Source organism: Chiloscyllium plagiosum, unplaced genomic scaffold (genome assembly GCF_037043375.1).
Source record: "Chiloscyllium plagiosum isolate Xiang-an unplaced genomic scaffold, Cpla_swu_hap1 HiC_scaffold_43, whole genome shotgun sequence".
NCBI lineage: Eukaryota > Metazoa > Chordata > Chondrichthyes > Orectolobiformes > Hemiscylliidae > Chiloscyllium > Chiloscyllium plagiosum.
In genome coordinates this window covers 31912228-31940222 of record NW_028270181.1, presented here as the reverse complement: position 1 = coordinate 31940222, position 27995 = coordinate 31912228, and the positions used below count along the sequence as shown (strand labels likewise).

Here is a 27995-nt window from a genome sequence, read left to right as displayed (position 1 = left end):
CCCTGGGAAAAAGACTGCAATATTTTGCTTTTGTGGCAGTAACGACGTCTTGTTTAAGAGATAGATTAATACAGGTGAGATTCTTGGAGGTTAGAATGATTCCCCACTAAAGTTCTGAGTATTGATACTTTTACTAATCACAGCCACTGAAGCTTTGAGATCTGTAAAGTCTGGACCATTTTATTTGTTTTGGTATTTTGGATTCTGCAATGAGCTGGGAAGGGGAACTGTTTTAAAATCAAGGATTACAGCATGAATTGCCGCACTTTCAGAAGGCAAGTTCCTACTATTATTGTAAGCTGTGTTTACACTGCTGATTTGTTCAAGCTGGAGACGGGAGCAAGTCTGTTTGCAGACAGGCCCACACCAGGGAGTGTGTACAAGGTGAGATGTGGCCAGCAACTGGTTGCTGATTGGTTTGTGGATTTGTGACATGGTGTGGTTGCCAAAGGTCATCGACCTGACAACAGTTCTCTAATTGGCTCTGTGTAAAGGGCAGTGCCTAAGCAGAGGGCAGGAACACTTCGAGCTCTGCCAGCCTCACCTGTTGCTTTATCATCTGTTTTCCCTTTCCCAGGTGCTGCTGCCTTTTATTTTTGGAAGGTATTCTTTGGATGGATGTGTGTGTTCCTGATAAGGAGAACATTTCATAGAATCCCCGAGTGTGGAAGCAGGCCATTCAGCCCATCGAGGCCACACTGACGCTCCGAAAAGCCAGACCCATCCTCCTGCCCTAACCCTGCTTCTCAGCCTTACTATGAAATAAGATCTCAAAAAAATTAACCATTAGAGAACTGAAGATAATTTTCTCTCATCTGTGTCTTAAATCTGCTATCCCTTATCCTGAAGAGAAAGGCAAACCATCTGCTACTTGTAGCAATCCAAATGCTTCTGCCGATATCGCTCTCACCCACAAGCTGTTCAGCTCCTGCACAGCCAATTAGAGAACTGTTGGCTAATCCACCCAGCCTGCACGTCTTTGTGAGAGGAAACAGGTGCACCTGGTGGAAACCCACACAGACAGTCGCCTGAGGGAGGAACTGCACTTGGGTTCCTAGTGCTGTGAGGCAGCAGTGCTAACCACTGGGCCACCTGGTCCACTTATTACCCATTTTATTGACCCTGTGAAGGGGCAGTGATGGTTATTCTTGGGGTGGTTGAATACAGCAAGCTGACTCACTCTAAGTTCAGAGCCAAAAAATGTGTTGCTGGAAAAGCACAGCAGGTCAGGCAGCATCCAAGGAGACAGAGAATCGACGTTTCGGGCATAAGCCCTTCTTCAGGAAAGGAAGGGCTTATGCCCGAAACGTCGATTCTCCTGCTCCTTGGATGCTGCCTGACCTGCTGCGCTTTTCCAGCAACACATTTTTCTGCTCTGATCTCCAGCATCTGCAGTCCTCACTTTCTCACTCTAAGTTCAGAAGAGTTGGAAGACTGGAGTTACGTATAAATTAGATTGGACAAAAACAGCATAGAACCACAGAAATGTTACAGCACAGAAAGAGGCCATTCAGCCCATGGTGTCTGTGCTGACTGAATAAACTAGCTGCACATTCGAATCCCACCTGGTCTTTGACCTACTCCATCCTCACATCCTGGGGAAGTAGTGGTGCCTGGGAGGAGATGCTCTCACTGGATTTTGAGCTTGGTGCTGAGCTGCAGTTGAGGAGCTCTCCACGAAGGAGCTGAGCATTTTGGGAGGGGTCAGGGGCTCATCTGATGCCCACCACCCTGACTCCAAAGGACAGTTAGACCTGTTGCGACCACCACCCCTCCCCCATCCCTGCCCCCAGGGTGTTTGCCATCCCAGGAATCCACGAGGAGCATGCCAGCAGCCAAGGGTTCAGAAACGATTTACCAGAATGGTGCCGGGAATGGAGGGTTTGAGGTGTAAGGAGAGACTGGATAAACTGGGACATTTTTCACTGAAGCGTAGGAGGTGGCGGGGTGACCTTACAGAGGATTATAAATTCATAGGGGTATTGATAAGGTGAATGGCAGGTGTCTTTTCCCCAGGGTGGGGGATTTCAAGTCAAGGCGGCATATTTTTAAGGTGAGAGAAGCAAGATTTTAAAAATCTGTGAGGGGCAACTTTATGAGATGGTTTGAGTCTGTGAAAGGCTTTGTGGAAATGCAAGTCTGTCCATCTCTACTCACATACTGCACCACCTATTCTCACGACAATGGAAATGCACAGGTCCCATCCAACACCTGCACAACACGAGCAACTCGGGAACAGACCCAAACAGTCTCCAGTCAGTGTTAGAGAAGCCTGTCACAGACACACAGTCTCTGGTCAGTGTTAGAGAAGCCTGTCACAGACACACACAGTCTCCGGTCAGTGTTAGAGAAGCCTGTCACAGACACACAGTCTCTGGTCAGAGTTAGAGAAGCCTGTCACAGACACACAGTCTCTGGTCAGAGTTAGAGAAGCCTGTCACAGACACACACAGTCTCCGGTCAGTGTTAGAGAAGCCTGTCACAGACACACAGTCTCTGGTGAGTGTTAGAGAAGCCTGTCACAGACACACACAGTCTCCGGTCAGTGTTAGAGAAGCCTGTCACAGACACACAGTCTCTGGTCAGAGTTAGAGAAGCCTGTCACAGACACACACAGTCTCTGGTCAGTGGTTAGAGAAGCCTGTCACACACACACTGTCTCCGGTCAGTGTTAGAGAAGCCTGTCACAGACACACAGTCTCTGGTCAGAGTTAGAGAAGCCTGTCACAGACACACAGTCTCTGGTCAGTGGTTAGAGAAGCCTGTCACAGACACACACACAGACTCCGGTCAGAGTTAGAGAAGCCTGTCACAGACACACACAGTCTCTGGTCAGTGGTTAGAGAAGCCTGTCACACACAGTCTCTGGTCAGAGTTAGAGAAGCCTGTCACAGACACACACAGTCTCTGGTCAGTGTTAGAGAAGCCTGTCACAAACACACACACAGTCTCTGGTCAGTGGTTAGAGAAGCCTGTCACAGACACACACACAGTCTCTGGTCAGAGTTAGAGAAGCCTGTCACAGAAACACACACAGTCTCTGGTCAGAGTTAGAGAAGCCTGTCACAGACACACAGTCTCTGGTCAGAGTTAGAGAAGCCTGTCACAGACACACAGTCTCCGGTCAGTATTAGAGAAGCCGGTCACAGAAACACACAGTCTCCTGTCAGTGTTAGAGAAGCCTGTCACAGACACACACAGTCTCCGGTCAGTGTTAGAGAAGCCTGTCACAGACACTCACAGTCTCCTGTCAGTGTTAGAGAAGCCTGTCACAGACACACAGTCTCTGGTCAGTGCGAGAGAAGCCTGTCACAGACACACACAGTCTCCGGTCAGTGTGAGAGAAGCCTGTCACAGAAACACACAGTTTCCGGTCTTAGAGAAGCCTGTCACAGACACACACATTCTCGGGTCAGTATGAGAGAAGCCTGTCACAGACAAACACAGTCTCCGGTCAGTATTAGAGAATCCTGTCACAGACAGTCTCCGGTCAGTCTTAGAGAAGCCTGTCACAGACAAACACAGTCTCCAGTCAGTATTAGAGAATCCTGTCACAGACAGTCTCTGGTCAGTATTAGAGAAGCCTTTCACAGACACACACAGTCTCTGGTCAGTGTTAGAGAAGCCTTTCACAGACACACACAGTCTCTGGTCAGTGGTAGAGAAGCCTTTCACAGACACACACAGTCTCTGGTCAGTGTTAGAGAAGCCTGTCACAGACAGACACACAGTCTCTGGTCAGTGTTAGAGAAGCCTGTCACAGACAGACAGTCTCCGGTCAGTATTAGAGAATCCTGTCACAGACAGTCTCCGGTCAGTCTTAGAGAAGCCTGTCACAGACAAACACAGTCTCCGGTCAGTGTTAGAGAAGCCTGTCACAGACACACAGTCTCCAGTCAGTAATAGAGAAGCCTGTCACAGACACACACAGTCTTCGGCCGGTGTTAGAGAAGCCTGTCACAGACAGACAGTCTCCGGTCAGTGTTAGAGAATCCTGTCACAGACACACACACAGTCTCTGGTCAGTGTTAGATGAGCCTGTCACAGACACAGTCTCCGGTCAGTGTTAGAGAATCCTGTCACAGACACACACACAGTCTCTGGTCAGTGTTAGATGAGCCTGTCACAGACACACACTGTCTCCGTTCAGTATTAGAGAAGCCTGTCACAGACAGACACAGTCTCCGGTCAGTGTTAGAGAAGCCTGTCACAGACAGACAGTCTCCGGTCAGTGTTAGAGAAGCCTGTCCCAGACAGACAGTCTCCGCTCAGTGTTAGAGAAGCCTGTCACAGACACACACAGACTCCGTTCAGTGTTAAAGAAGCCTGTCACAGACAGACACAGTCTCCGGTCAGTGTTAGTGAAGCCTGTCCCAGACAGACAGTGGAGGAGAAAGTGAGGTCTCCAGATGCTGGAGATCAAAGTTGAAACTTTATTGCTGGAACAGCACAGCAGGTCAGGCAGCATCCAGGGAACAGGAGATTCGACGTTTCGGGCACAGGCCCTTCTTCATGTGCCCGAAACATCGAATCTCCTGTTCCCTGGATGCTGCCTGACGTGCTGTGCTGTTCCAGCAATAAAGTTCCAGACAGACAGTCTCCAGTCAGTGTTAGAGAAGCCTGTCATAGACACACACAGTCTCCGGTCAGTGTTAGAGAAGCCTGTCACAGACACACACAGTCTCCGGTCAGTGTTAGAGAAGCCTGTCACAGACAGACAGTCTCCAGTCAGTGTTAGAGAAGCCTGTCACAGACACATACAGTCTCTGGTCAGTGTTAGAGAAGCCTGTCACAGACAGACAGTCTCCAGTCAGTGTTAGAGAAGCCTGTCACAGACACATACAGTCTCCAGTCAGTGTTAGAGAAGCCTGTCACAGACAGACAGTCTCCAGTCCGTGTTAGAGAAGCCTGTCACAGGCACACACAGTCTCCGGTCAGTATTAGAGAATCCTGTCACAGAAACACACAGTCTCCGGTCAGTGTTAGAGAATCCTGTCACAAACACACACACAGTCTTTCGTCAGTGTTAGAGGAGCTTGTCACAGACACAGTCTCCGGTCAGTGTTAGAGAATCCTGTCACAGACACACACATAGTCTCTGGTCAGTGTTAGAGGAGCTTGTCACAGACACAGTCTCCGGTCAGTGTTAGAGAAGCCTGTCACAGACAGTCAGTCTCCGGACAGTGTTAGAGAAACCTGTCACAGACACACACAGACTCCGTTCAGTGTTAGAGAAGCCTGTCACAGACACACACAGTCTCCGTTCAGTATTAGAGAAGCCTGTCACAGACAGACAGTCTCCGCTCAGTGTTAGAGAAGCCTGTCACAGACACACACAGTCTCCGGTCAGTGTTAGAGAAGCCTGTCACAGACAGACAGTCTCCAGTCAGTGTTAGAGAAGCCTGTCACAGACACATACAGTCTCCGGTCAGTGTTAGAGAAGCCTGTCACAGACAGACAGTCTCCAGTCAGTGTTAGTGAAGCCTGTCACAGACACACACAGTCTCCGGTCAGTGTTAGAGAAGCCTGTCACAGACAGACAGTCTCCAGTCAGTGTTAGAGAAGCCTGTCACAGACACATACAGTCTCTGGTCAGTGTTAGAGAAGCCTGTCACAGACAGACAGTCTCCAGTCAGTGTTAGAGAAGCCTGTCACAGACACATACAGTCTCCGGTCAGTGTTAGAGAAGCCTGTCACAGACAGACAGTCTCCAGTCAGTGTTAGTGTAGCCTGTCACAGACACATAGAGTCTCCGGTCAGTGTTAGAGAAGCCTGTCACAGACAGACAGTCTCCGCTCAGTGTTAGAGAAGCCTGTCACAGACACATACAGTCTCCGGTCAGTGTTAGAGAAGCCTGTCACAGACAGACAGTCTCCAGTCAGTGTTAGAGAAGCCTGTCACAGACACATACAGTCTCCGGTCAGTATTAGAGCAGCCTGTCACAGACACACACAGTCTCCGGTCAGTATTAGAGATGCCTGTCACAGACACACAGTCTCCAGTCAGTGTTGGAGAAGGCTGTCACAGACACACATACGGTCTCCGGTCAGTGTTAGAGAAGCCTGTCACAGACAGACAGTCTCCAGTCAGTGTTAGAGAAGCCTGTCACAGACACACACAGTTTCTGGTCTGTATTAGAGAAGCCTGTCACGAACACACACACAGTCTCCGGTCAGTGTTAGATAAGCCTGTCACAGATACATACAGTCTCCTGTCAGTGTTAGAGAAGCCTGTCACAGACAGACAGTCTCCAGCCAGTGTTAGAGAAGCCTGTCACAGATACATACAGTCTCCTGTCAGTGTTAGAGAAGCCTGTCACAGACAGACAGTCTCCGGTCAGTATTAGAGAAGCCTGTCACAGACACACACAGTCTCCGGTCAGTATTAGAGAAGCCTGTCACAGACCCACACAGTCTCCGGTCAGTATTAGAGATGCCTGTCACAGACAGACAGTCTCCGGTCAGTGTTAGAGAAGCCTGTCACAGACACACACAGTCTCTGGTCAGTGTTAGAGAAGCCTGTCACAGACACACATAGTCTCCGGTCAGTGTGAGAGAAGCCTGTCACAGACATACACAATCTCCAGTCAGTGTTAGAGAAGCCTGTCACAGACAGTCTCTTGCGGAGGAGGAGAAGGCAGCACACAACGTGAACAAGGCTGCCTGGGGCAAGTGGACAGGTCGGAGACTGATTCCGCACTCCCCATGCTTCAGGACATCACTGGGACAGCGGAACATTCCAGCCACAGCTTCTCTTCATACCGTACCCCACTCTTACCCCCATGTGCTCCCCTCCCACCTCCGCACATCCTGCTGGACAAACAGGCAGATGATTTGATCAGCCATTTCTCTCTCATCGCTGCCTTCCTGTTCACAGTTCAGCATTATCCCACTCTTCCATTTCACACACGGGATATCAAAGTACATCATAGCACACATGGAGGCCACTCAGCCCACTTGGTCTGTGCCAACTCTGTCGAAAACCGTTCACCCCTCCCCTCCAATTTTTCTCCTATTAGTTTTCGTCCTTCACAGATTCCAATTGCCTTTTGGATGCCCCATCCCAAGATGCAAAGCCCCTGTGCCAGAGTATGAACAGGATCCAACCTTCTTGAGCAGCGGGCCATCTCAGTGCGAGGCACACCTGCTCCAGCTCTGAAACTGGCGCCAAACTTTAAAGGGTTGGGATCGATGTGGGCGAGGAGGGGGTCACTGGTATTTAAATTTTCTGAACATCTACTGTAAATACTCATAGCTACTAGGCAAGAGGATGATGCAACGCGATCTGGTACAGTAGGCAGTGAAGATGACAAATATGTACCTACACATCCCTGAACACTCTGGGCAATTTAGCTTTGGCCAATTCACTTATGGGAGGAAGCCCACACAGATGATATGCACTGTACAGGCCCTTCGGCCCTTGATGATCTGTTAACCTTTTATCCTACTCTAAGATCAAACTAACCCACATTTTACTATCTTCCATGTGCCTATCCAAGAGTTGCTTAAATGTCTCCAATGTATCTGACTCTAATGTTGGCCTTCGTAGTGAGAGGATTCAAGTACAGCAGGGATGTCTTAAAACATATAAAGGTGGATAAATCCCCTGGACCTGCTCTGTGGGAAGCTAGGGAAGTGAGTGCTGGGCCTCTTGCTGAGATATTTGTGTCATCGATAGTCACAGTTGAGGTGCCGGAAGACTGGAGTTTGGCTAATGTGGTGCCACTGTTTAAGAAAGGTGGTAAGGACAAGCCAGGGAACTTCAGACCAGTGAGCCTGACATCGGTGGTGGGCAAGTTTTGGAGTGAATCCAGACGGACAGGATTTATATGGATTTGGAAAGGCAAGGACTGATTAAGGATAGTCAACATGGTTTTGTGCATGGGAAATCATGACTCACAAACTTGAATGAGTTTTTTGTAAAAGAAATGAAGAGGATTGATGAGAGCAGAGCTTTCGTCATTTATATTGAACCACAGAATCCCTACAGTGTGGAAACAGGCCATTTGGCCCAACAGGTCCACACTGACCCTCCAAAGAGTAACCCACCCAGACCTATTCCCCTGCCCTATTACTCTACATTTCCCCTGACTAACCTACACATCCCTGAACACTATGGGCAATTTAGCTTTGGGAGGAAACCCACACAGATGCGGGGAGAATGTACAAATTCCACACAAACAGTTGCCCGAGGCTGGAATCGAACACAGTCCCTGGCACTGTGAGCAAGCACTGAACTATTGTGTCGCCCCTTCAGTAAACCATTTGACAAGGTTCCTCATGGTAAACTGGTAGGCAAGGTTAGATCAGAAGGAATAAGAACAGAGCTCGCAGTTGAAACACAGAGTTTGGTGGTGGAGGGTTGCTTTTCAGACTGGAGGCCTATGACTAGTGATCTGCCACAAGGATTGGTGCTGGGCTCATTGCTTTTTGTCATTTATATAAATGATGTGGATGAGAATATAGGACGTATGGTTAGTAAGTTTGCGGATGATGCCAAAATTGGAGGTGTAGTGGACAGTGAAGGTCACCTCAGAGTACAACGGGATCTTGGTCAGATGGGCCAATGGGCCAAGGAGTGGCAGATGTAGTTTGATAAATGTGGGGTGCTGCATTTTGGAAATGAAAAACAGGGCAGGACTTCCACACTTAATGGTAAGGTCCTGAGGAGTGTTGCTGAAAATAGAGTCACCAGGTATGATTAGATTTCCTACAGTGTGGAAACAGGCCCATCAGCCCAACAAGTCCACACTGACCCTCCGGAGAGCAACCCACCCAGACCCATTCCCCTCTGACTGATGCACCTAACACTACCGGCAATTTAGCATGGCCAATTCACCTGACCTGCACATCTTTGGACTGTGGGAGGAAAACCGGAGCACCCGGGGGAAACCCACGCAGGCACAGGGAGAATGTGCAAACTCCACACAGTCAGTCGCCTGAGGCGGGAATTGAACCCGGGTCTCTGGCGCTGTGAGGCAGCAGTGCTAACCACTGTGCCACCGTGCCGCCCCATATGTTTGCCTTCCTTCAGTAGAGGAGTTGGGAGGTCATGTTGCAGCTATACATGACATTGGTTTGACCACTTTTGGAGTATTGCTTGCAATTCTGGCCTCCCTCCTATAGGAATGATTTTGTGAAACTTGGAAGGGTTCAGAGGAGAATAACGAGGATGTTGCCAGGATTGAAGAGTTTGAGCTACATGGAGAGGTTGAATAGGCTGGGGCTGTTTTCCCTGGAGCATAGGAGGCTGAGGGACGACCTTATAGAGGTTTATCAAATCATGAGGGGCATGGATATGTTAAATAGACAAAGTCTTTTCCCTGGGGTGGGGCAGTCCAAAACTAGAGGGCATAGGTTTAGGGGGAGAGGGGAAAGATAAAAAATAGACCTAAGGGGCAACTTTTTCACACAGAGGGTGGTGCGTGTATGGAATGAGCTGCCAGAGGAAGTGGTGGAGACTGGTACAATTACAGCATTTAAAAGGCATCTGGATGGGTATATGAATAGGAAGGGGTTAGAGGAATATGGGCCAAGTGCTGACAAATGGGACAAGATTTATATAGGAGATCTGGCCAGCATGGATGAGTTGGACCGAAGGATCTGTTTCCATGCTGTACATCTCTATGACTCTATGTCTTGCTGCAATTGTACAGGGCCTTGGCGAGACCACGCCTGGAGTGGTCTGTGCAGTTTTTGTTTCATGCTGTGAGGAAGGATGTTCTGCCAACTAAGGTACAACAAAGGTTTATTGCTTTCTGGGATGATAGGACTGTGGGTGTAGGTAGAGACACTGAATCAGTTCTGAATATATTCACTGGAGTTCAGAAGAATGAGGGGCCATCACAAAAATCTCCAAAATTCTAACAGGACTAGATAGGATAAATGCAGGTGGAACATTCCTGATAGCCGGGAATCCAGAACCAGAATTTACAGCCTAGTGATACAGGCCAGACCATTTAGCACTGAGGAGAAACGCATTCACCCAGAGAGTGGCGAACTTGTGGAATTCTAGGTCACAGAAAGTGGATTAGATTAGATTACTTACAGCGTGGAAACAGGCCCTTTGACCCAACAAGTCCACACCGACCCGCCGAAGCGCAAACCACCCATACCCCTACATTTACCCCTTACCTAACACTACGGGGAATTTAGCATGGCCAATTCACCTGACCCGCACATCTTTGGACTGTGGAGGAAACCGGAGCACCCGGAGGAAACCCACGCAGACACGGGGAGAATGTGCAAACTCCACACAGTCAGTCACCTGAGGCGGGAATTGAACCCGGGTCTCTGGCGCTGTGAGGCAGCAGTGCTAACCACTGTGCCACCGTGCCACCCACAAAAAGTAATTGAACCCAATGCATTAAATATTTTCAAGAAGGAGTCAGATATAATTCTTAGGATTAAATGGGTGAAACGGGGAGAAAGCAGGAACAGGGCATTGAGTTCGATGGTCAGTCATACTGAATTATGAAGCAGGCTCAAAGGGCTGAATGGCCTATTTCTGCTCCTGTTTTCTGAGTTTCAATCTTGTGCCAAAACTGACCTTTATTAACTTTTAGACGATTACTGTTATAAACATTGACCTTCAGCTTTTGCCTAAAATGATGGTACTTGACAATTCAACTTTCCATAAAAGTATCATGTGGTCATTTTCGTAGTATAAATCATTGGCAAAATATCACCTGTGAAGATATGATTTTGTTGAAAAATGTCAACATAAAAATATTAAGAAAATATAAATATATAAAAATATAAAACCATCGACACCTTCATACACAGCAGAAAAGCCTTTTCCCATTCCGTTACTGCTGCTGCGGAACTCAATCCAGAGCCAGCTGTCGGTGGAAATGATGGTTTCCGGAAGTTTCTCACCACAGAATCGACCTGAAAGAAGACAGCCCAGGACCAACATTAATCACCAGCCACTTGCAATGACACAACTTGACAAACATATTTTTAAAATTAATTTTGTTTCAATGTACCTCACTGGGTACATTCTCCCCACTCCCCCTTAGGGGAGATGATGGCGTAGTGGCAACGAATGATATATAATATATGATATCCAGAGGCCCATGTTATCACTCTGAGAATACAAGGTAACTTCTCACCAATTTAAATTCAACATATTGATCTGGAATTGAAAGCAAGTTTCTTTGTTAATATGACTGAGACTATCACCGGTTGTTGTGAAATCCCCTCTAGGAGAAAGTGAGATCTGCAGATGCTGGAGATCAGAGCTGAAAAATGTGCTGCTGGAAAAGCGCAGCAGGTCAGGCAGCATCCAAGGAACAGGAGAATCGATGTTTCGGGCATAAGCCCTTCTTGTTTGTTTTTTTTTAAATCCTTGTAGAGGGAGGAAGAGAGCTTCTTCAAGAAAGGCATTCTTGCAAGAGGATTCGCAGTAGGTTAAAATCAACTAGGAGAAAGTGAGGACTGCAGATGCTGGAGATCAGAGCTGAAAAAATGTGTTGCTGGAAAAGCGCAGCTGGTCATTTTTTAATCCTTGTAGAGGGAGGAAGAGAGCTACTTCAAGGAAGGCTTATGCCCAAAACATTGATTCTCCTGCTCCTTGGATGCTGCCTGACCTGCTGCGCTTTTTCAGCAACACATTTTTCAGCTCAGGTAAAATCCCATCTGGCTCATCAACATCCTTTAGAGAGGGAAATCCTTCATCCTTATCCAGTCTGGCCTACAGACCCATAGCAATGTGGTTAACTCTGAAGTGCCCTCTGAAATGGCCTAGCAAGCCATACAGTTCAAGGGCAATTGGGAATGGGCAAAATAAGCTCACTTTACCTCCATCCTCCATAAATATTACAAAAATCAGAAAAGCTTTGAGCATTAAAACAAAGTATCCAGTAAATTACCCCATTGTTGTTCGCGGGTAAATCGGCTGCCTTGTTTCTCGTACTAAAACAACAGTGACTATATTTCAGAATTTGGAGATGCCGGTGTTGGACTGGGGTGTACAAAGTTAAAAATCACACAACACCAGGTTATAGTCCAACAGGTTTAATTGGAAGGACACTAGCTTTCGGAGCGACGCTCCTTCATCAGGTAATAGTGGAGGGCTCGAATGTAACACAGAATTTATAGCAAAAATTTGCAGTGTGATGTAACTGAAATTATACATTGAAAAATTGATTGTCTGTTAAGCCTTTCAGAAGTTCTCCACTGGCTGTAAAATAGAATCCCTACAGTGTGGAAGCACGCCATTCAGCCCATCAAATCCACAGCAACTCTCCGAAGAGCCCTCTTTATCCCCCCACCTTGGCTAATCCACCTAACCTACATATCGCTGGATGGCAGGGAAATTTAACATGGCTAGTTCACTGAACTGACACACCTTTGGACTAAGGGAGGAAATCAGAGGAAACTCACATAGACACGAGGAGAATGTGCAAACCCCACACAGACAGTCTGTCCGAGGCTGGAATCGAACCTGGGTCCCGGGCACTATGAGGCAGCAGTGCTAACCACTGAGCCACCACGCCACTCTGCTGTGACTTTCTCAAGATGTTAAATTTGCTTTATAAATGCAATTAGGTCGGGAGATGAAAGCCTGTCCATGCAGGCAAGTGAGATGGGGTCAGAACAGAAATCTGAAGCTTGGGATCAAAATTGAATTTATTGCCTCACTTGAAGTCCGCTCAAGTCGTATCATTAACAATAAAAGAGATTCAATATTTAAAAATGCCTCATGTATGAATCTGACTGTCCTCAAGGTTCAGTGGGTAGTAATGTAAGTTTTGGAAACTGGGGGAAAAACAGGTAGTACTGGGGAAACATAGCTTAGGCATTATCTCTAGAAAGAGAAACAGTTTCATATCCAATATAACTCTGCTTCAGAACCAAAAGGTGCTGGATAATAGTGAGGTTTTTTTCTATAGACAGACAGCAAGGAGGAGCAAATGAAACTGAGGGTGAAGATGATCAGAGTGTGCTAATGATAGGAAAGGAAAGATTGCAATGTAAAATAGGTGTAAATTATAGCTATGAAAAGGAGAAAATGTCTGCTGGTAGGACAGGTCATGAGGACAGTGCTGAGCTGGAAGGTTGGAACTGGGTAAGGAGAGGGGAGGGGAAATGAGGAAACTGGTGAAGTCCACTTTCAACCATGTCCTACCAGCCAATCTCCCTTCCCACCTATCCAGTCCACCCTCCTCTCTGACCTATCACCTTCATCCCCACCTCCATCCACCCATTGAACTGTTTGCTATCTTCCCCCACCCTCCTCTCTGACCTATCACCTTGATCCCCACCCCCATTCACCTATTGTACTCTTTGCTATCTTCATACACCCTCCCCTCTGACCTGTCACCTCCATCCCCACCCCCATTCACCTATTGTACTATTTGCTACCTTCTCCCCAGCTCCGCACCACCCCCCCCTATCATTTATCTCTCCACCCTGGAGGCACCCTGCCTCCATTCCTGATGAAGGGCTTTTGCCTGAAACGTCGATTTTCCTGCTCCTCAGATGCTGCCTGACCTGCTGTGCTTTTCCAGCACCACTCTAATCTAGACTCAGGTTTCCAGCATCTGCAATCCTCGCTTTCACCTCACATGGTTAAAAGGGGGGCAGGATTTGCAGCTCAATATTCCAGAATATTCCAGAATACAGGGTCTTCAGGCAAGACAGGGAAGGAGGTAGAAGAGGAGGAGGTGTCGCAATTTTAATCATGGAATCAATTATAGCAGAAAGGAGGGATGACATCTTAGAAAGCTTCTCAAATGAAGCCATATGGGTAGGACTTAAAAACCAGTAAGGATCAATCACATTGATGGGAGTCTGTTATAGATTCCCTAACAGTCTGAGAGACATAGAAGAGCAGAGTTAGAGGCACATTTCAGCTAAGTCTAAAAGTAATAGGGTAGTCAAAGTAGGATCTTTCAACATCCCCAACATTAATTGGGGTAGTCACAGTGCGAAGGATTTGGATGGAGTAGAATTCTTGAAATGTATCCAGGAGAGGCTTTTTAAGCCAGTACATAGAAGGCCCTACAAAGAGGGGTGATCTTGGGCTTACACTTAGGACATAAAGCTGGGCAGGTGACTGCAGTATCAGACAGGAGCATACCACAGACAGTGATGATAACTCTGTTAGATTCGAGATTGGTCGGAGAAAGGACATGAATGGGCCTAAGCTCAAAGTTCAAAACTGAAGGAAGTCTGATTTTAATAAGTGATGGAAAAGGATAGACCAGATCTAAAAAGTTGAAGTTCTAAATTGAAGAAAGGCCAATTTTGACGGTATTTGGCAAGAACTTTCGAAAGCTGACTGGGTGCAGATGTTCACAGGTAAAGAGATGGCTGGAAAATGGGAAGCCTGCAGAAATGAGATAACGAGAATCCAGAGAAAGTATATTCCTGTTAAAGAAAAAGGAAAGGCTGGTAGGTATAGTGAATGCTGGATGACTAAAGAAATTGAGGGTTTGGTTAAGAAAAAGAAGGAAGCATATGTCAGGTAGAGACAAGATAGATCGAGTGAATCCTTAGAAGTGTATAAAGACAGTAGGAGTATACTTAAGAGGGAAATCAGGAGGACAAAAAGGGGACATGAGATAGCATTGACAAGTAGGGTTAAGGAGAATCCAAAGGGTTTTTACAAATACATTAAGGACAAAAGGGTAACTAGAAAGCAAATAGGACCCTTCAAAGATCAGCAAGGTGGCCTTCGTGTGGAGCCGCAGGAGATGGAGGAGATACTAAATAAGTATTTTGCGTCAGTATTTACTGTGGAAAAGGATATGGAAGATATAGAATGTAGAGAAATAGATGGTGACATCTTGAAAATGTCCATATTACAGAGGAGGAAGTGCTGGATGTCTTGAAACGCATAAAAGTGGATAAATCCACAGGACCTGCTCAGGTGTACCCTAGAACTCTGTGGGAAGCTAGAGAAGTGATTGCTGGGCCTTTTGCTGAGAATTTTGTATCATCGATAGTCACAGGTGAGGTGCCGGAAGACTGGAGGTTGGCAAACGTGGTGCCACTGTTTAAGAAGGGTGATAAAGACAAGCCAGGGAACTATAGGCCAGTGAGCCTGACCTCAGTGGTGGGCAAGTTGTTGGAGGAACTCCTGAGGGATAGAATGTACACATATTTGGAAAGGCAAGAACTGATTATGGATAGTCAACGTGGCTTTGTGCATGGGAAATCATGCCTCATAAACTTGATTGAGTTTTTTCAAGAAGTAACAAAGAGGATTGATGAGGGCAGAGCAGTAGATGTGATCTGTATGGATTTCAGTAAGGCATTTGACAAGGTTCCCCATGGGAGACTTGTGAGCAACGTTAGATCTCACAGAATACAGGGAGAACTCGCCATTTGGATACAGAACTGGCTGAAAGATAGAAGACAGAGGGTGGTGGTGGAGGGTTGTTTTTCAGACTGGAGGCCTGTGACCAGTGGAGTGCCACAAGGATCAGTGCTTAGTCCTCTACATTTCATCATTTATCTAAATTATTTGAATGTGAGCATAAGAGGTACAGTTAGTAAGTTTGCAGATGATTCCAAAATTGGAGGTGTAGTGGACAGCAAAGAAGGTAACATTAGATTACAACAGGATCTTGATCAGATGGGCCAATGGGCTGAGAAGTGGCAGATGGAGTTTAAATTAGATAAATGTGATTTGGGAATGCATTTTGGGAAAGCAAATCAGAGCAGGACTTATACACTTAATGATAAGGTCATGGGGAGTGTTGATGAACAAAGAGACCTTAGAGTGCAGGTTCATAGCTCCTTGAAAGTGGAGTCGCAGGTAGATAGGATAGTGAAGAAGGTGTTTGGTATGCTTTCCTTTATTGGTCAGAGTATTGAGTACAGGAGTTGGGAGGTCAGGTTGCGGCTGTACAGGATATTGGTTAGGCCACTGATGGAATATTGCGTGTAATTCTGGTCTCCCTCCTATCGGAAAGATGTTGTGAAACTTGAAAGGGTTCAGAAAAGATTTACAAGGATGTTGCCAGGGTTGGAGGATTTGAGCTACAGGGAGAGGCTGAACAGGCTGGGGCTGTTTTCTCTGGAGCTTCAGAGGCTGAGATTATAGAGGTTTATAAAATTATGAGGAGCATGGATAGGATAAATAAACAAAGTCTTTTCCCGGGTGAGGGACTCCAGAACTAGAGGGCATAGGTTTAGGGTGAGTGGGGAAAGATATAAATGAGACCTAAGGGGCAACCTTTTCACACGGAGGGTGGTCCGTGTATGGAATGAGCTGTCAGAGGAAGTGGTGGAGGCTGGTATAGTTTCAACATTTAAGAGGCACCTGGATGGGTATATGACTGGGAAGAATTTGGAGGGATGTGGGCTGGTTGCTGGCAGGTGGGATTAGATTGGGTTGAGACATCTGGTCGGCATGGCTGAGTTGGACCGAAGGGTCTGTTTCCGTGCTGTACACCTCTATGTCTCTATGACTCGAAGATCAGAAACAATTAAACCAGAGTGGACTGGAAGTAGATACTTTCAGGTGACTCTGTGTCAGAACGATGGGAATATGGAGAGCACAGGATCAACATGTTCCTGTAAACATAATGGATGGGACTGACAAATCCAGTGATCCATGAATATCGGAGATATGTAGCATTGGATTAAGAGACAAAAAGGAGGTTTCTAACAGATACTGTGGGCTCAGAACAACAGAAGTCTTAGAGGGGTAAAAGAATATGCAAGAGGAAATTTAAAAGGAAGATTAGGAATGCTAAAAGGGGACATGAAAGGACAGTGGCAGGTAAGCAAAGGAAAATCCTCAATTATTTTCTTGGTATGGTCCATTAAGGACCCCAGCAGTTTGTGCATGGAGTCAGAGGATGTAGGTAGGACTCACAAAGAATACTTTTTGTCAGTGCTCACTAGTGATAGGGATGATGTGGGTATAGAAAGCAGGGAGAAGCTTTGTGATACAGTGAAGGAAATTAGCACAGACAGACAGAGAGGAGGTTCTGAGTGGTCAGGCAAGCTTACAAGTAGCTAAACCTCCAGGGCCGAATGAAATATATCTGAGGCCTTTGAGTGAGGCAGTGGATGAAATAGCAGGGGCACTGGCAATCATTTTTCAATTCCTCTGTCTGGTTACAGGATAGGTGCCAGAGGATGGAGAACAGCCAATGTGGTGCTATTAATCAAGAAGGGAATAAGAGATAAATCAGGAAACTACAGGACGGTGCTTCCTGATGAAGGGCTTTTGCCCGAAACATCGATTTTCCTGCTCCTCAGATGCTGCCTGACCTGTTGTGTTTTTCCAGCACCACACTAATCTTGACTCTACAGGACAGTCAAGCTCACCTGACTAGCTTGATTGAATGTTTCGAAGAGGTGACCAGGCATGTAGATGAGGTTAATGCTTTGGACATCATCTGCTCGGACTTCAGCAAGGCTTTTGATAAGGTACAAGGGAGACTGAGAACAAAGGTAAGACCCCATGGGATCCAAGGACATTTGGCAAATTGAATCAGTGATTGGCTGAGTGACAGGAATCAGGGGGGGATGGAAGTCTGTGTCCAATGGAGACCCACAGGAGTCAGTGTTAGGGCTCTTGTTGTTTGTGGGTCATATTAATAATTTAGGCACGAATGTTGGAAGGTTGCCCAGAAAGTTGTCAGATGATAAAATATTGGTGGGGTGGTACATAGTGAGGAGGGTAGCCTTAGACAATGAGAGGATATAGACGGGCTGGTCAAATGGACTGATGAATGGCAATTATAATTCAATCTGAATAAATGTGAAGTGATGCACTTGGGTAGGACAAATGATGAATGGTAAGACCCTAGGAAATACTGAGGATCAAAGAGACCTTGGTGTGCATGTTCACCAGGCCCTCAAGGTATCAGGACAAAATGGTTAAGAAGGTGGATGACACCAACACTTGTGGTATAGTAGACAATGAGGAACGTTATCTAAGATTACAAAGACATCTTGATCAATTGAGTCAGTGGCAAATGAAATCGGGCCTTGCATAGTGTTGGAGAACAGAGAGACCTAGGGGTTCATGTACATAATTCTTTGGAATTTGCGTCACATGTAGACAGGGTGGTTACGGAGGTGTTTAGCACGCTTGCATACATTGCTCAGACCTTTGAGTGTAGGAGTTGGGATGTCATGTTGAAGTTGTACAGTATGTTGTTGAGGCCTCTTCAAAAGTACAGTGTTCGGTTCTGGTCGCCCTGTTATAGAAAGGTGGAGAGAGTTCAGAAAAGACTTACCAGGATTTTACAGGAAATGGAGGGCTGGAGTTATAGGGAGAGGCTTGATAAGCTGTGACCCTTTTGTACTGGAGCATGCAAGGTTGAGGGGTGAACTTATTGAAGTTCATAACATCATAAGATTTAAAGATAAGGTGAATTCCCTATGGTGTGGGATTTCAAGACTAGGGCGCATATTTTTAATGTGAGAGGAGAAAGATTTAAAAAAGACATGGAGACTTTTTTTTTGACATAGAGAGTAGTTCACGTGTGGAATGAAATTCCGGAGGAAGTGATAGATGCGAGTACAGTTACAATGCTTAAAAGATATTTGGATAAGTACAAAAATTGGAGAGATAAGGGCCAATTGCAGAGAGTTTGGAATTATGGTCGGCATGGACTGGTTGGACCGAAGGGTCTGTTTCCGTGTTGTAGGTCTGTATGACTATGACTTGCCTTTCTTAACCAAGGCGTAGGAAGACCAGGACAATTACACTGGAACTGATAGGGTCACTACCACAAGACCCTCATGGTTCCACCCATGATCCAAGGTGCCCTGATTTGTTTGTGTTGTTGTTAAAGGGATAAATATTGAACAAGACTCTGGGAATTCCTCTGTTCTTCTTCAAAACAGAGCTGGGGGTTCTCATATGGCCCAGCAAACAGGTAGGGCCTTAGTATCACAGGTTCTTCCCAAGACGGTACCTCCAACAGAGCAGCGCTCCATTAGAGAGGCAGCCTCAGTCTTCAGGCTCAACTCCTTCAGTGGGACTTGAACTGAGAACCTTGTGCTTTCACAGGTAAGTGTGCTCCCCACTGAGCTATGGCAGAAAGGGAAGGGCAATGTCAACTTTTCCTGGACAAAAATACATTGCACAAAGAATCAGGTTCTTGCTGTTCAAAAGTAGATGGTGAGAGATCATACCCAGGAGTGGCGCCTTCCTCCAGTATCCATTGCGTACCTCAATGTAATCATACCAGCACAGGCTGCTTTTATACACGTCCATGGTTGTAAAATTTAATATGATCTGTAAGAGACACAGCAATTTATTCACAGTGTAACACTGTCTAAACATCTGGACCTCCTGTAAGAAGGTCCTTAAAACCGTTCTCCCTGACCAAGCTCTTGGTTGCATGTCCCAGTCAGGAGGCTCAGTTTGAAATTATCAGCAGCAAACGCACAAAAGACATGGCCCCTCTGATTGGTAAAACAGCAAACGGCGCAGGAGACAGACGGTGTCCTGCACAGGACAGCAGAAAGATTACAATGGAGGGTAGGCTGATGGGTGGGTCAGTGGGTCATGGACCAGGCAGGGGTAGGTCAGTGAGCAGGCAAGGAGTAGGGCATAGACTGGGCAGGGAGTGGGACGTAGACTGGGCAAGAGGTGGGTCAGTGGTCAGGCAGGGATTGGGGCATAGAGTGAGCAGGGAGTGGGTCAGTAGGCAGACAGGGAGTGCAGCATAGACCAGACAGATGGTGGGTCAGGGAACAGGCAGGGGGTGGGTCAAGGGAAGACCAGACTCTCTCTTTCACATCCCTGAAGAATTGTGATAAATATGGCAGATGGGATATCTCAATCAAATGGAGCTTAAATGAGACAGTGAGAGAGCGAGAGCAAGAGAGAGTGAGAGAGAGAGAGAGAGAGACACTCACAACCAGCCCTTCCCTGATGATACAGATCTGCAGCTTTGTCTGTTTTTCCAAAGCACTCTTGTTAACAGAGTTGGTCAAAAAAGTTCCTATTTGTTTGCTGTGCTCCTTGGTACTTTCTTGATATTGTCATTCTTAAAAACTATACGTTCATTTAATTCATCAATTTATTGTTTTTCTTCTCAAATTCATACTTACTGTTGTGCCAAACCTCACCTTTCCAAAATTATTTCATCGTACACCACCAGCAGGGCAGGAGAGAAACTGACATCTGACTTCTCCCACCCTCACCAAAAGGTTAGACATATCCAATGTAGAGAGAGCTTGAGGTCTGTCTCAAACTCCATGATGTCCCTGCCCGAGGAGTGCTTCATGACGGAAGTGAGAAAGGCTGTTTGGGAGGAATTCATCTGCCTGTGAGCTGAGGGTGTGAACCCCCAGTTTTGCTGCTTGCAACCGTGGTATGGGATCTCGTGCAGCAAACACCCCTAACTTTCACAACCTGCCAGTTTTTAATATATCTCACTGAAATGCTGAGTGGAATCCGGACAGATTTATACAGGGAATGTGAACCACTGTAAATGGAATCTAGGGGGATTTCTATCTGGAATGTGGTCCACAACAAATGAACACTGGGCAGATTTATACCAGGAATGTGATCCCCTGTGAATGGAGACTGGGCAGATTTGGATGGACCGAGTGTGACCCTGTGGGATGATGAAATCTAGTGATGTGACACAAACAAATAATCCCAAATTATTACTTGAACTCAAATGGCAAATTTAGTTAAATTTAGTGGATTATTTATCACATAGTGGTGATAAACTCTTTAAAAGAATGTTACAATATGCTGAATTGTCCCTTGGAATCAACACCTTCCAAGTTTGGGAATTGGGGAAATGGAGCAATTGGAGAGACAAAAGCTCTCCCTCAACCCTCTTACTGTGTGAACTACACATAACCGGCTCACCTCAGCGCTGCTTAGTTAGAGACAAAACAACTGCAGGCGCTGGAATCCAAAGTAGACAACACAAACTCCTGAAGAAGGGTTATACCCGAAACACTGACATCCCCCCGTCCTGATGCTGCCTGGCTTCCAGCCTCCTCAGCACTGCAGCTCCTAGCTTTTTGTCTATTTCCCACAGTAACCAGTATGTGGCTACTTTCCATTGTAGGCCCAAACCCACCTGCACCAAGACTCAGTTGTTCCACATATCACATAGCATCCAGTAAACAGCAAGAGGCTAACAACCCACCAGATACTTGTATCCATCATGGTCTCACCTTCTCTCCCGGGGTCACCGATATTCTCCACACACAGTGAGAGAAAGTTGGATACCCGTCCGGAAAGCCTGGGGTTGAAAAGTTCCCAACTGAGTCCTGCAAGCTTTCACCGCAGGCTGCAAAACAAAACAAGACCTTTCAAATGATGGGCATTGAGGAGGGAGCACAATAAGCACACTAGCAAGGAAGGGATAGAAGGACATTCTGATGGGATGGGGTGGGATGAGATGGAGAGGGCGAAGGATGTTTAATTTGGGACTGAGAGTGAATTGAGAGATTACAGGAAGAGGCTGGCAAAAGTGAATTAACGGGAGTTCAGAGGCAATATGTTCCTGTTAGAGTGAACAGTAACGCTGATAGGAGTAGGGATAATGGATGAATAGAGAAATTGAGGATCTGGTCAAGAATAAGAAAGAGGCCAAGAGCAAATTACTGCGGATGAAGGAATCTGAAACCAAAAGAGAAAATGCTGGAAAATCTCAGCAGGTCTGGCAGCATCTGTAAGGAGAGAAAAGAGCTGACGTTTCGAGTCTAACTGACCCTTTGTCAAAGCTCTTTTCTCTCCTTACAGATGCTGCCAGACCTGCTGAGATTTTCCAGCATTTTCTCTTTTGGAATAAGAAGGAGGCATTTGTTAGGCGTAGACAGCTGGGATCGAGTGAATCCTTTGAAGAGTATAAAGGGTGTAGGGGCTTTCTTCAGAGGGAAATCAGCAGGGTAGAATGAAGATGCGATAGCCTTGGCAGATACAGCTAAGGGTAACCCAAAGAGATTCTACAAGTACATTAAGAGCAAAAGAATAACAAGGGAGATAATAAGGCCCCTTAAAAATCTATGTGTGGGACTGCAGGAGATGGGAGATGAGCGAAACAAATATTTTGCATTAGTGTCTGACAAAAGACATGGAAGCTAGGGAACTCGGGGAAATAACAACTGCAGTCTTAAAACTGCCCACATTACAGAAGAGGGAGTGCTGGAGGTCTTTAAAAAGCATAAAGGTAGTTAATCCTCTGGGACCTGATCAAATGTATCCCAGGACATTGTGGGAAGCTAGGAAGGAAATTGAGGTGCCCCTAACAGAGATACTTTTATCATGGACAGCCACAAGTGGTATATAGGAAGACTGAAGAGTAGCTAAGATTGTGCCTTAATTTAAGAAAGGCTGCTATAAGAAGTCTGGGAACTATAGGCTGGTGAGTCTGACATCAATGGTGGTTAAGTTTTTGGAGGGTATTCTGAGAGACATGATTTACATGCATTTGGAGAGTGAAAGTCTGATTAGGGATAGTCAGCATGAGAAATCATGGCTCGCAAACTTAAGGATGTAACTAAAAAATAGATGGGGGGCAGAGTGACAGACATTGTCTACATGGACTTTAGCTAAGCCTTTGACAAGGTTCTGCATGGTAGACTGGTTAGTAAAGTTTAGATCACATGGGATTCAGGGAAAGCTGCTAATTGGATACAAAATTGGCTTGATGGAAGGTGGTGGTGGTGGAGGGTTTATTTTTTTGGACTGGAGGACTGTGACCAGCGACGTTCCTCAGGGATCGGTGCTAGGTTGTTTGTCATTTATATGAACAATTTGGATGAGAATTTAGGAAGCATGGTAATAAGTTTGCAGGTGACATCAAAACTGCTGGTATAGTCAACAGTGAAGAAAATTATCTAAGATTACAAAGGAATCTTGATCAATTGGGCCAATAAGCTGAAGAGTTTAATTTGGATAAATGAGAGATGTTGCATTTTGTTAAGACGAACAAGGGCAGGACTTTACACAGTTAATGGTAAGGTCCTGGGGAGTGTTGTCAAACAGAGAGACCTAGGGGTTCAAGGTAATTGTTTGAAGGTTGTGTCACAGGTTGACAGGTTGGTTAAGGAGGTTTTTAACATTCTTGTTTTCACTATACACCATTATGTATACAAGTTGGGAGGTCGTTTTACAGTTATCCAGAATATTGGTCAGGCCACTCTGAGAGTACTGTGTACAATTCTAATCGCCTTGCCACAGGAAGGATATTATTAAATTGGAGACGGTACAGAAAAGCTTTACAAGAATGTTACTGGGACTGGAGGGTTTGAGTTATAAAGAGTGGCTGGATAAACTGGGTAATTTTTTTCACTGGAGCATTAAATGTTGAGGAGTGACCTTCTCAAGGTTTATAAAATCATGACGATCATAGATAAGCTAAATAGCAAAGATTTTTTTTCCCAGGGTAGGGGAGTTGAAACCTAGAGGGCATATTTTTAAGGAGAGAGGATTATTTATTGCATACTGGTGATAAACTCCCGGAAGGAATGTTACGATATGCTGAATTGTCCCCTGGAATCAACACCTTCCAAGTCTGGGAATTGGGGAAGTGGATCAGTTGGAGAGACAAAAGCTCTCCCTCAACCAAGATACCTCTTACTGTGTGAACTAGAGATAACCGGCTCACCCCAGCTCAGCTTAGTTAGAGACAGATGCTGGAAGCCAAAATAGACAAGCAGGAGGCTGGACGAACTCTGACTTTTTCAGTTCCTGGTGCTGCCTGGCTTGTTGTGCTCTTCCAGCCTCCTGCTTGTCTACCTCAGCACTACTGTTGCCAGCCTTTTGCCCATTCCCCATAGTAACCAGCATGTGGCTATTTTCCACTGTGGGCCCAAATCCATTTGTACCATAAAAGGGACCCAAAGGGCAACGTTTTCACACTGAGGATGGTTCACATGTGGAATGAACTGCCAGAGGAAGTGAAAGATGACGATGCAGTTATAATAATTAAAAGACATTTGGATAGGTACATGAATAGGAAAGATTTCAAGGGAATGGGGCTAGTTTAGTGTGAGAAAATGATTGGCATGGACAAGTTGGTCTAAAGGATCTGTTTCCATACTCTAGGTGCCACAAGGAAGCTGCGATATAAGGTAAGAGCCCCATGGTGTTAGGAGAGAGAGGCACAGCCATGGATAGAGGATTGGCTGACTGGCAGAAGGCAGAGAGTGGGGAAAAAGGTGTTAATTTCAGAATGGCAGCCAGTAACTAGCAGAGTTCTGCAGGGGTCAGTGTGGATACTACAACATTATACACTAATGATCGGAATGAAGGAACTTTGGGCATTGTTGCTAAGTTCGCAGATGACACAAAGACAGATGGAGGGACAGATCGTGTTGTGGAAGTGGTGAGGTTGCAAAAGAACCTGGTCAGGCTAAGAGTGGTTAGCACTGTTGCCTCACAGCGCCAGAGACCCGGGTTCAATTCCCGCCTCAGGCGACTGACTGTGTGGAGTTTGCACATTCTCCCCGTGTCTGCGTGGGTTTCCTCCGGGTGCTCCGGTTTCCTCCCACAGTCCAAAGATGTGCAGGTTAGGTGAATTGGCCATGCTAAATTCCCCGTAGTGTTAGGCGAAGGGGTAAATGTAGGGGAATGGGCGTGGGTGGGTTGCGCTTCGGCGGGTCACTGTGGTCTTGTTGGGCCGAAGGGCCTGTTTCCACACTGTAAGTAATCTAATCCAGTTGGCAAAGAAGTGGCGAATGGAATACAGTGTGTAAAAGTGTGAGGTTATGCACTATGGTAGGAAAAACAGAGGTGTAGACTATTTTCTCAATGGGGAAAGACGTCAGAAGTCTGAAGCACAATGGGACCTGGGAGTCCTAGTTCAGGATTTTCTTAAGGTTAATAAGCTGGTTCAGTTGGCAGTTAATATAATGTTAGCATTCATTTCAAGAGGGCTCAAGTATATGAGCAGAGATGTGCTGCTGAAGCTGAACGAGATCACATTTGGAATATTGTGAGCAGTTTTGGGCCCAGCATCTAAGGAAGGATGTGCTTGGATTGAAGGGAATCCAATGGAGGTTTACAAGAATGACCCCAGGGGTGAAGAGCTTGTCATGAGGAACAGTTGAGGACTCTGGCTCTGTACTCGATGGAGTTTAGAAGGATGAAGGGGACCACATTGAAATTTGCAGGATACTGAGAGGCCTAAATAGAGTGGATGTGGGGAAGATATTTCCACTAACAGGAGAAACTAGGACTCAAGGACACAGCCTCAGGGTGAAGGGACACCACTTCTGAACTGAGACGAGGACTGCTATTACTGTTGCAGGCAGTGCGTGTGCCACACCCCCACTACTCTCTGAGTAAAGAAACTACCTCTGACATCTGTCCTATATCTATCACCCCTCAATCTAAAGCCATGTCCCCTCGTGCTAGCCATCGTCATCCGAGGAAAAAAGCTCTCACTGTCCACCCTATCTAACCCTCTGATTATCTGATATGTCTCAATTAAGTCACCTCTCAGCCTTCTTCTCTCTAATGAAAACAGCCTCAAGTCCCTCTTATGAAAAAAGGCTGAGGGACTTCATGGTCATTGGATAAACATATGGATAAAAATGGAATAGTGTAGTTGGGATGGGCTTCAGATTGGTTCCACAGGTCGGCGCAATATCAAGAGCTCTGTAATGTTCTATATTCTATCAACAGCAGAGTAGAGTCAATGGACTGAATGGCCTAATTATGCTATTAAACCTTATGTTCTAATGATCTTTCTGCAGACTGCTCCTACCAGAGATAGAGTTACCTCCTCCCTGCAGACGCTGCATTAGGGTGCACATTGTACCATATCAATGGCAGGGTGACGGGTCACTTAGGGAGGCCCGTGTCCAGCAACTATGAGTTGTGAAAGAGTTTGTCTCTGCCAAAGCGCGAGACAATCTCTCAGTGCTTCACAGCCAATGGCAAATGTCTGAGCTGTGTCCACTTTGTGAGATCAGAAATGGTAACAGTGCACAGCAAGCTCCCATGGACAATGACTGGATCATCTATTCTTCATGATCACAAAATTGTTACAGTGCAGGTGGTGGCCATTCGGCCCATTTAGCCTGCACTGGTATGTTAAATGAACATTGAAATGGCCATCATATCTTAAATCCACCTGATGGGTAGGCAAACAGAGGGTTTAGGTTTTGCATTTAGCTCAAAACAAGGCACCCTCTGACAGTGCAGCATTCCCTCAGCACTGCTCTCTGCTTTGTACGCCAGTCTCTCAACAATTGACGTTTGAACCCTGGGCCGTGTGTTTTACAAGCAGGCCCGAGACCCACATGCAAATGAAGGAAAGCGGAGCCCGGTGTGTGCGCCTCAATAACCCTAGGGAAATCAGGATCTGGAACATTACAGACATCCATGTGAACCAGAACAACACAGGACATTGTGGAAAGGTCCCCCTCGACCATGACCCCACCCCACCCCCATCACCAAACCATCATCTCCCAGACCATACAGAACCTCATCACCTCAGGAGATCTCACCCACAGCTTCCAACCTCATAGTCCGGGAACCCCGCACTGCCCGGTTCTACCTCCTTCCCAAGATCCACAAGCCTGACCACCCTGGCCGACCCATTGTCTCAGCATGCTCCTGCCCCACTGAACTCATCTACACCTACCTCGATACTGTCCTATCCCTCCTAGTCCAGGAACTCCCCACATACATTTGAGACACCACCCACGCCCTCCACCTCCTCCAAGACCTCTGTTTCCCTGGCCTCCAACGCTTCATCTTCACCATGGATATCCAATCCCTCTACACCTCTATCCGCCATGACCAGGGCCTCCAAGACCTCCATTTCTTCCTCTTCCGACGTCCCCAACAGTACCCTTCCACTGACACTCTCATTCGTTTGGCTGAACTGGTCCTCAACCTTAACAATTTCTCCTTCGAATCCTCCCACTTCCTCCAGACCAAAGGGGTAGCCATGGGCACACGTATGGGCCTCAGCTATGCATGTCTCTTTGTTGGCTACGTAGAACAGTCGATCTTCCTTAATTACACCGGCACCACTCCCCACCTCTTCCTCCGCTACATTGATGACTGTATTGATGCCACCTCGTGCTCCCGTGAGGAGGTTGAGCAATTCATCAACTTCACCAACACATTCCACCCTGACCTTAAATTTACCTGGACCATCTCTGACACCTCCCTCCCCTTCCTGGACCTCTCCATCTCCATTAATGACGACCGACTTGATACCGACATTTTTTACAAACCCACCGACTCCCACAGCTACCTGGATTACACCTCTTCCCACCTTTCCTCTTGCAAAAATGCCATCCCGTATTCCCAATTCCTCCGCCTCCGCCGTATCTGCTCCCAGGAGGGTCGGTTCCACCATAGAACACACCAGATGGCCTTCTTCTTTAGAGACCGCAAATTCCCTTCCCACGTGGTTAAAGATGCCCTCCAACACATCCTGCACCTCCGCCCTCAGACCCCACCACTCCAACTGTAACAAGGACAGAACACCCCTGGTGCTCACCTTCCACCCTACAAACCTCCGCATAAACCAAATCATCCGCCGACATTTCCGCCACCTCCAAACAGACCCCACCACCAGGAATATATTTCCCTCCCCACCCCTTTCTGCCTTCTGCAAAGACGTTCCCTCCGTGACTACCTGGTCAAGTCCATGCCCCCCTGGAACCCACCCTCCCGTCCTGGCACCTTCCTCTGCCACCGCAGGAATTGCAAAACCTGCGCCTACACCTCCTCCCTCACCTCTGTCCAAGGCCCTAAAGGAACTTTCCACATTCATCAAAGATTTACCTGCACATCCACTAATATCATTTATTGTATCTGTTGCTCCCGATGCGGTCTCCTCTACATTGGGGAGACTGGACGCCTCCTAGCAGAGCGCTTTAGGGAACATCTCCGGGACACCTGCACCAATCAACCACACTGCCCTGTGGCCCAACATTTTAACTCCCCCTCCCACTCTGCCGAGGACATGGAGGTCATGGGCCTCCTTCACCGCCACTCCCTCACCACCAGATGCCTGAAGGAAGAACGCCTCATCTTCCGCCTCGGAACACTTCAACCCCAGGGCATCAATGTGGACT

At 46.6% G+C, this 27995-nt stretch overlaps 1 protein-coding gene across 2 annotated transcripts in view; it reads right to left on the bottom strand.

The window, feature by feature from the left end:
• LOC122547420 (tolloid-like protein 2) overlaps positions 1–27995 on the bottom strand; it is a 160898-nt gene that overhangs the window by 43463 nt on the left and 89440 nt on the right. For both annotated transcript variants that reach the window (XM_087982294.1, XM_087982295.1), the window contains 3 exons: positions 21123–21238; positions 19113–19215; positions 10773–10889 (listed from right to left, as the gene is read on the bottom strand). In XM_087982294.1, coding sequence (XP_087838420.1) covers positions 10773–10889; positions 19113–19215; positions 21123–21238 — 336 coding nt within the window. The remainder of the gene's footprint in view (positions 1–10772; positions 10890–19112; positions 19216–21122; positions 21239–27995) is intronic.